General features: G+C 36.7%; 1 protein-coding gene and 1 pseudogene across 1 annotated transcript in view; one reads left to right on the top strand and one right to left on the bottom strand.

Annotated features, from left to right (window-relative positions):
- Positions 1 to 3,756, top strand: part of LOC107688939 (tight junction protein ZO-1-like) — a 163,070-nt pseudogene extending 159,314 nt beyond the window's left edge.
- A 640-nt stretch (positions 3,757 to 4,396) lies between these two features.
- The window catches only part of LOC107688936 (very long-chain acyl-CoA synthetase-like), a 10,788-nt gene continuing 5,461 nt past the window's right edge, over positions 4,397 to 9,723 (bottom strand). Inside the window, exons 5-10 of the mRNA XM_016486778.1 lie at positions 7,635 to 7,829; positions 7,464 to 7,554; positions 7,036 to 7,234; positions 6,868 to 6,965; positions 5,407 to 5,537; positions 4,397 to 5,307 (exon numbers count right to left, since the gene is read on the bottom strand). Coding sequence (XP_016342264.1) covers positions 5,131 to 5,307; positions 5,407 to 5,537; positions 6,868 to 6,965; positions 7,036 to 7,234; positions 7,464 to 7,554; positions 7,635 to 7,829 — 891 coding nt within the window. The 3' untranslated portion in view covers positions 4,397 to 5,130. The remainder of the gene's footprint in view (positions 5,308 to 5,406; positions 5,538 to 6,867; positions 6,966 to 7,035; positions 7,235 to 7,463; positions 7,555 to 7,634; positions 7,830 to 9,723) is intronic.

Here is a 9,723-nt window from a genome sequence, read left to right as displayed (position 1 = left end):
TTAGTTATATAGGAGACGCTTTTAACCAAAGCGACCTAATATATATATATATATATATATATATATATATATTAGATGATTTATATGTATATTAGATTTTAAATAAATGCTGTTCTATTTATGACTTTTATGATTTATGCTAAGCTTTCTATTTATGAAAGAATCCTGAAAATATATGTATCAGTTTCCACAAAAATATTGATTGTAATAATAATAAATGTTCTTCTTTATAGTATTTTTTGACCCCAAACTTTTGAATGGTGGTATAGTTGTTGAATTAATGACACACTGTTGCTGCTGAAGCTGATTGTAGCCTGTCTGCTCTTCCAGGTGAAACTCTGCTCAGTCCTCTGGTGATGTGCGGCCCTCACGGTCTGAAGTTCCTGAAGCCCGTAGAACTCCGTCTACCACACTGTGCGTCTATGACCCCTGATGGTTGGTCTTTTGCTCTAAAATCCTCCGACTCCTCGTCGGGTACGCTGTCCTTTCTCTCTGTCCTATGATGGGTTTTTTGGGATCGGGATTGAAGCTGTTTGGAAACCGCTATCCACCTTGTGATTTCCTTTCATTTTCTGGGTTCCCTGAATTAACATTTCACGCTCAGAGTTATCCTGATCACATGACACTTTCACTGTGTGATCTGTGCGCTTGCTTTGCTTCATCGATTTATCACCAGTCTGAATCGCAGATGCACTTAATGTCTCTTTAGCTCTTATTCATTCACAATTAACCCATGTAATTTTGTAAAATGTGACTGGAACTGACACACATCATTGGGCTCAGTATGGCCACGCTTGAGGAAGACAACCAGGAGCGAGTCCATCTAAATTAGCATTCGCTTTGTGTATAAATACAGGAGTCGCTCCTGATCTTGTGATGGTTATCACGGTGGTAATATGGCTGTAGATAAGAAATGTGGATGCCAACAAATGAACCCGTTTGGCATTGGCAGTTTTTTCTGCATTTGGTTGTGACACCCATTTATAACCAAACTCTTGTGTGAACAGAACTGGATTAAGTGTTCAAAAGAGGAGTGACTGTTAAATTTAGCCGCAGTGTGAAAATGGCATGTCTAAATGGAGTAATTGGGTTACTCTGGGAAAATTTTGGATTTAAAACCACATTTAATTTCATTTCCAGGACTGAATCTGCTAAATTATTGTGTACGAATACAGGAGTCACTCCTAATTTCGGCATGGTGGTAATGTGGTGTCTTGTGGCTGTAAATGCCAGCAAATGCCAGCAAATCTTGGTTTTACGTTTGTAACCTTGTTTTTCAGAAATGAATTTGGTTTTCACACCCATAACCAAATTCTGTGTGTGAACAGAACTGGATTAAGTGCTCCAAAGGGGAGTGACAGAATTTAGCTGCAGTGTGAATAGGGCCTGTCCAAACAGTCATTCGGTTCAGGGAATCAAAACCATATTTAGTTTATTTGCAAAGCTGAATCCCTTAAATTAGGAGTCACTCCTGATCTCATGATGGTTGACATGGTGATAATATGGCATCTTGTGGTTCTGAATGACATGTAAATGACATGTGGTTGTAAATAATAAATTAACCTGATTGCTATTTTTGATGAAAGTCTTTCCCAGAGCAAATTCATTTGTCACTACCCTAATTAATCGAACAGTGTGTATACAGAACAGTATTAAGCAGCCAAAAATGAGTGACAACTGAATTTAGCTGCAGTGTGAACTAGGGCTACATGATTAATCCAAATAAAACCTTAATCACACAGGCTGTGATTTTAATTAATTAAAAATATATGTGCTGCGTGTTTCAGAATGACGCATGGCACGATGTTCTTTTACCTGTGAGCAAGACAAATTATTATTATTACTTATTTATATTTTACAGAGAATATAAGTTTCATTTCTCATTTTGTTTAATATTTCTATTTAGTAATAATAATTATTATTGTTATTTTAATATTAAATATTATATATTTTATTAGAAGTATTATTATAATTATACTTTGCTAACAATTTACAATAAGGTCCCATTAGTTCATGTTAGTTAATGCATTAACAATAATGCTTTGCTACAGTATTTATTCATTTTTGTTGAAGTTAGTTTATAAAAATATAACTGTTCATTGTTAGTTCATGTTGGATTTGATTGTAATAACATATGTAAAAGTTGAAATTATGATTTATAAATATTTTAGAAGTATTTTTTATTATTAGCTCATGTTAACTAATTCAGTGAATGGAACCTATATTATTATATATTTTATATAATACAATTTTGGGCTAAATTGTGCAGCCCTACAAACGGCCACAGCAAACCTAATGCCTTTTTCTTTTTAATCATAATTTATCTACATTTTTTTTTCACAAATCGTGCAGCCCTAGTGTGAATAGAAAAATCCGAATTTTTAGATTATGATGTTGTCTTATAGCATATTCCTCATGATGTTCCTCCTGTTGATCTGTCCACAGGTGACCCCAAATGCTGGCAAAACAAGTGTCTACCAGGAGACCCCAATTACCTGGTGGGCGCCAACTGTGTGTCCGTGCTGATCGACCACTTCTGAAGAGAGCAACAGCTGGTCTGTTACTGAACGTCAGCGCATGGACCCTTCTCCAGCTCTTCTACTCAGGAGGAGGGATTTGCACCACTTTATGAAGTATTAATTCTTCCATCTTTTCTTTGATGGGCTGAAGCGGCGTGCCCAAAAAATCTCTTAGAGAACGGCACTGATGGCACAGTACTACGGAGCGCTCCTTTTACTATTCCCTTTGTTTTCCACTTTTTTTTTTTCCCCGAGTTTTGTTTTGCCTTTTTCTTTACCTTTTGGTGCTTGAAGACTTGCAAAAAATTACTGAATAAATAAATGACTGAAATTGAACTGCTAATGGAATGCATGACCTGTGCCGCAGACAGTCAGAAAAATTTCTCCCATTTTTGACATTTGTAGCGTCTTTTTCTCCAAATAATTAGAAGTCTTGAACGGAACCGGAAAAACAATAGATGGAAAAATGAAGTCATTTTACGTAAAACAAGTGAATCCTACCAATGTGCTCCCAAACAGAAAAGTCCATGTATGCAGAGCTTTTTTGTTTGCGAGGTCGTGTGTTTTTCGTGGAACGCTGTAACAGATTTTCACGGATCTGGAAAGCGTGTCGGTTTGTAGAGAATGAAGAACAATTGAGACTTTCTGAAGTGAAGAACTGCTTATTGAAGGAATGTGACTCTTGCACTCATCTGCTCATGGACTACTCTCTCTGGCTAAAAACAAAAAAATGGGCTCTTTTTCCTCTCTCGTTTTGAAGCGATTTTTTCTAGCGATGTTTTATTGTCGATAAACACTGACTGTGGTTTTCCGAAACTCCTGCTGTCTAGAGATCTATGCATGTGCTATGACTCAGGTCCAAACGCCTGCTACTAAGTTGAGTACACAAACCTACCCATCATACACTGCAAGCAGTGATGCCTTATCTGCATTTTTTTTGTTGTTTTGTTACTTTGACCCGAAAGATGTCGAATTTCTGTTACAGAGGGAAGGACACGAAACTCTCCCACCTTAATGAAGCGGGATATTTAGCACACAAACAATGAAGTCTGATCAACAGGTCTGCTTTCTCACTGCTATGCATATGAAGTCAAAGAATATACAAGAACACTAGGATGTTTCAATTACAGCTGTATATATTGTGCTAGCATATGGCCTTGGGTCGCTGTAAATGACCTTTTGTACATCTTTATTTTGTATAAAAACGTAACATGGAAAAAATTTCTTAACAAAAAAAGGAAAACTATAACATTGGTTATGTTTGTATTCCGGTTATACTTCTGAGCCTTGGAGTTTACCTTAGCACTACGGAGAAAAAAACTGAAGCGAATTTTAAAAATTATATCATAAATGCAACGGAAAAGGACGTTATCTTTTATACCAACAGCATATATACAAAACACTACGTAATGGCATTTTTAACAGTTACAGAAACATTTTTATTATTTACAAACTAGAAAAGTGCTCCGTTTGAATAATTTAAGGACTCTGTACTTCAGAAGGGTCCACGTTGGTGGTCGGACCCCGACTTTATTTGTGATACTGGTTGCTGTATTGTGTGCCCTGAAATGTATTTTTGTACTAATAGACAGTTTATTAAGGCACATCAGTACGACTTTGTTTTGATATGACGACGCAGCTTCATCCCGGGTTTAGTTTCTTTACTTTGTGTGGCGACATTCTTTTTATGTTCTCTTTTTTTCTTTGCAGCACATTTCTAAGTATACAACTGTATTAATAAATTAATTTTTAAAGTAAAAAAACAATCTTTTTTTAGTGCTTCACTGATAAGGTGTTGGATAATCTTGACGATTGTGAAATGGAAACGATGTCAATGACCCCGGTATTGGGTACAGAATGAAACCGGTTCAGTTGGGTTTGTGTTTTGTAGAAATGTTTATTTTTTGAGCTCAGAGGTTGATGGGATGGGAGGTCATGAATTTTGCCCTTTCACCTACTTAAACATACTGCCGCTGATTAGAGTCTCTTGACCAGCGGACACAAGAGCATTGAGAAAACCAGCGACCGGATTTCTTAAAAGCCATTGTGTCAGCAAGATGAATCATAAAGCAGTGACTCTCAACTGGTTTGTGGCAAGTGGTGAATCAGAACCACAATTATTGTACTAAAGAAAAAAAATGTTATTCAAATCAAATAAATGTACATTTTAAATTAAATTTGAGCTACAAAATACCATAGCGTTTGATTGGACACGGCCTTTGAATTTAGCAAAATATACTGTATGGGAAGCCTTTTGTGCCTATTTTGCTACATAAACAGTTTATTATTTGTATTTGCCATTTATCTCTACGAACCATGAGCCAGTTGAGAATCGCTGCTTTGAGAGTTAAAGTTGTAGTATATATATACTATTATATAAAGTAAATTTAGTGTACCACAATCTTATTAGAGTCTATTTAACTGCAGGTTGAGATGGTTATAAATGAACATTATTAAAAGGTTAAGTCATAAAGTACTAATGTAAAACAGTTGATTGTACTGCTCAAAAGGTTAAAATCATTCACCGTAATCACTTGTTTTCCCTGAGATTAGTGGGTAACTACTGGTTAGTAGATTTCAAAGTTGTACCGTTAGCTTATTCTATGGATTTTTACAGTTTAATTTCCTGCGACAGGATCGACTTGTGAATTTCGTGAGAGAGTGGAATGTATTTCTTTTGCGTCAGGTCCAGGAAGTAGAGAGGATCTCGTATTAAGGTCGGGTCAAAGCCCTCCTCCACCAGCTTCACTTTCTTCATCTTGAAAGTTCCTGTGACTTCCAAGGAATTCTGAAAAACAAATTTGTTGTTGGTGAGTGTCAGAGAGAGACTGAAGAGGACAAGCAGGATTCATGGGAATATATATATAGAGGTAAGGTTTCATCAAACCTGAATTCGGATGAATCGAGGTCTGGCGTACACTGGAAGATAGTTCGCCAAAACACTGCAAGTGTTGATGCAGTCAAACTCTCTGCCCTCTTTCAGCTTTACAGCTGCCATTCCAATCCTTCCTTCATGACCTGAAGATAAAAGATTTTAGCATGAATATCCAATTAAAAGTATGCTTTAAATATATATAGTATTTCAGTGGATTTTTCTGCTTCCTTAAAGGGACAGATCTCCCAAAAATTAAAATTCTGTCTTCGTTTACTCACCCTCAAGTTGTTCCAAACCTGTATGAATTTCTTTGTTAAACACAAAAGATGATATCTTGAAGAATGTTGGTAACCAAACAGTTGTTGATCTCTATTGACCTTCATAGTATTTTTTTTACAATGGAAGTCAATGGGAACCAAAAGCATTTTGGCTACCAACATTCTTCAAAATATCTTTTGTTCTCAGCAACTTGTGCAGGTTTTGAACAGTAAACAATGACAGAATTTAAATTTTTGGGTGAACAATCTTTTTAATGATTCCATTAACTAAAAAACACAACAGCCAAATTTCTAATTTATTAAAGTACCATTTATTTTAAAAAAAAAACTTGGTTGCTTTATTTTATTTTTAAAATCTCCATATTTACAAGTAATTGACCTGATTTTAATCTCACAAGCCCTACACACTGCATGATTTTTGGTTAATTTTTAAAAATAATTTTGTAAGTAATGGTATGTGGCTCACTTGTCAAGAACAGTTTTGAATCAGTGAGTCATATTCCAATTGCTAAAAAGAGTCGAATTAGTGTTACCAAAAGTACCAACGTTGGTACTGAAATTTCAAAAATGTGACGATACCAGCATTTCCCGCTAGCATTTTGACCGGATTCTTAAGACACCTCTGATTGGCCATTGTTTTCACACGCTCAACAGATATGTCTGTGATTGGCTACAATGATCAGGCTGACAGATGCGGCTTTTAAACGCTCCCATGTGTATCTGTGTAAGCGTTCGGTGAAGAGCGTGAAGCGATGATCATTGTAGCCAATCACAGACATATCTGTTGAGTGCGTGCACACAATGGCCAATCAGAGGTGTTTAACAATCTGCTCAACAGTGCTCAAAATGCTGGTATTGTCACATTTTTTAAATTTACCATTTTGAAACACTACAATTATACAGCCTTCCCGTAGCTCAAACCGTAGATCATGGCACTACTGTAGCAACACCAAGGTCATGAGTTCAATTCCCAAGGAAATCAAGAACATGCATGCAATTTAAGTTGCTTTGGATAACCATCTGCCAAATGCATAAATGTAATGACACCTTGCTGAAGAAAAAGAAGGCCCATGAAATGAATGATCCATGAGTAAAACTACATTGAGCACTGTAGACCTTCAAGAACCACCAATGGAATGAATGAAGTACCATTAAATCCATTCAATTCCCAACCCTTTAAATTTCAAATATCTACCTTCAACTTTGACTCCATACACATTGGCCTCCTCGATGCAGTCCACCATCGTGAGAATATCTGCTACCTCAGTTGTAGCCACATTCTCTCCTTTCCACCTGCAAAAAAACAAATGTTAATTCGATGCTTGAAACTCTAAATGTGCAAGTAATTCTTCAGCTCCGCCACCTGAACGTGTCTCCAACTCGATCATGAAAGTAGACAAATTTGTCTTTGTCGATCCTCAGCAGATCTCCACTGTTGAAATACAGGTCTCCTTTCACAAACACATCGCTGAGTCTCTTCTTCTCGTTCTGCTGCTTGTTCCCAGCATAGCCGACAAAAGGGGTGTGTTTTGTGATTTTCCCGACCAGAAGGCCCACCTCATCTACAAAACATTTAATATCAACAACTGCAGGGCTAAAGCTGCACATGTAAGATGTTCAGGGTTAAACATTAACTTTTTATGACAATGTTCTGCTCAAAAGGTCAATGGGAGTTGAGTCATAAAAGCTCAAATCCTAGCCTAAACAAACACCTCATACTATCTTTACAGACGTCACATAACAATAAAATGAATTCTACCATAAAATCCACAAAGCTAGCACCTGATTTACCTTTTCCAACTGGGATACACAGACCCTCGGTGTTCCTCACGGGCTCTTCTTTCTCAATGTCAAACTTAATGATGGAATAGGGGAAAAACACCTGTGGAGTACAACAGCAATCAAGCTAACTTTGCACACGGATGCTTTTCCCAATGCTAAGAAATGCGTATCGTCACTAACCTTGCTGAGAATATTGATACGACCGACCACTCCGACTTTATCAGTGTAATTGATGAAGCCGACATTTCCCTCGGTGGCGGCATAGAGCTCTCGGACATGAATGCGTCCGAAACGGTTCAAGAATTCTTGCCAGACATCTGCTCGTACACCATTTCCAATGGCAACTCTCACTTTGTGGTCTCGGTCATCGTCTTTCTGCAACATGAAGTGGAAAGAACATCCTAGTTTGTGTTTTTGTCGTTGCACTGTCCCAAAGAACTTCCAGACAAATTTGAGACACAGTAACCTAGTGAGCTTCCTCATAAGAGAACATGCTAAGGGTCATAAAACCCCACACAAATAGTGGTTCTCCACACTGGAAGTTCTCAAATAGTAGAACATGGTGCTACCAACACCAAGGTTATGGGTTCGATTCCCAGGGAATGCGTGAACTGATCAAATGCACTATAAACTTTAAATGCAAAGCAAGTCACTTGAATGCAAAAAGTGCCTGCTAAATGTGTAAATGCAGGAAACTCCATCTACACTTGATTCGTCAAAGTGAGTTTCGTCAAAGTCCCTTTCAAGGAAAGTCTGTTCACTCTGCGGCCATATTTGTGATGCCTCCAGGCAGCTATTTTTGCCATCCAAGTCCCATCTAAATGAATGGGGGAATCCTGAAATCTCAAAAACTCACAATTAAAGTACATTTTTCAAATCAGCAACAAAATCTGAAATGAACTGCCCCATGAATGTTGTTCTTTATGCTCAAATAGCATTAAAAAAAAGCTTATTTTTCAGGCTAGACCAGCCAATGCGCATGTGCAGTCCTAAGCGCAAGTCTCAGGTTGCTTCTAACGGCCGTTGCAGTAACAATCAGCGATTGGCTCTTTCATTTAAAAGGCGGGGCATATTCCACCATACTGTGGCTTTGCAGTTTCTCCCATTCATAAGTAATAGGAGTGAACCGTCTTTGTATATCTATAGTCTTTGGTTTCATGTTAGCATGTTGCTAAGCTAACAGGTGCAGTCATATTCACCATTGTTCTGCAAAAGTTCGCTGGCGACATCCAGTCATTTTCATAGGAATTCACATTAGCTGCAGTTTAGTAAATTTCACAGTTTTTAATAAATATTTTTCAGTATTGAATGAAATATATTTATAGTCATAATTTTCCATGATTTTTCTCTGTCCGCCATCTTGAATGACTGGAAATTGACAATTGTTAGCATGTTGCTAAGCTAACAACTTGATATTCTAACAAGCCTAAAAACAGAGTTTACACAGATTCTGAATGAAACAGTCAACTTATGTTTATGTTTTCTCTAACCACCATCTGGGAGGATTTTTGGTTGCAATGCATTCTGGGATTACCTTCTCAGCAAGTCTTAACGTGCATTCACATTTACCATTATTGGGCAAATTTTCGTAACTGAAATCCAGTCATTTTAATAGGAATCCATGTGATCTAAAATGTCACGCCAGGGCGAAATATTTCTTCACGCAGATTTCGCAATGGGTTACAGTTGGTCACATGGATTCTGCTTGGGTTGAAAGTGACTTCTGTGTGAGCTGTGCTTCACATAGGGCTGGACGATATGGCCAAAATTTATATCACGGTATATTTTTTAATTTCGGTCGATACGATATAATTCCGATATCGATATGAACACTATTTATCTGAAATAGAAATCTTTTGTAACATTATAAATGCCTTTATCATCACTTTTGATCAATTTTAAGCATCCTTGCTAAATAAAAGTATTAATTTCTATAATTTATTTCCCAAAAAATGTAAAAAATTATACTGAATGGAATAGTGTATAATGTTACAAAAGCTTTTTATTTCAGATAAATGCTGATCTTTGGATCTTTCTATTCATCAAAGAATCCTGAAAAAAAAATGTACTCAACTGTTTTAAATATTGATAATCAGCAAATCAGCATATTAGAATGATTTCTGAAGGATCATGTGACGCTGAAGACTGGAGTAATGATGCTGAAAATACAGCTGCGTATCACAGGAATAAATTACATTTTAAAATCTATTCAAAATAGAAAGCAATTTTAAATAGTAAAAATATTTCAACATTTTACTGTTTTTGCTGT

This window comes from Sinocyclocheilus anshuiensis, unplaced genomic scaffold (assembly GCF_001515605.1).
Source record: "Sinocyclocheilus anshuiensis isolate Anshui unplaced genomic scaffold, SAMN03320099.WGS_v1.1 scaffold1062, whole genome shotgun sequence".
In the NCBI taxonomy this organism is placed as follows: domain Eukaryota; kingdom Metazoa; phylum Chordata; class Actinopteri; order Cypriniformes; family Cyprinidae; genus Sinocyclocheilus; species Sinocyclocheilus anshuiensis.
Note: the sequence above shows the minus strand (reverse complement) of the source record. Positions and strands in the feature narration are given on the sequence as shown.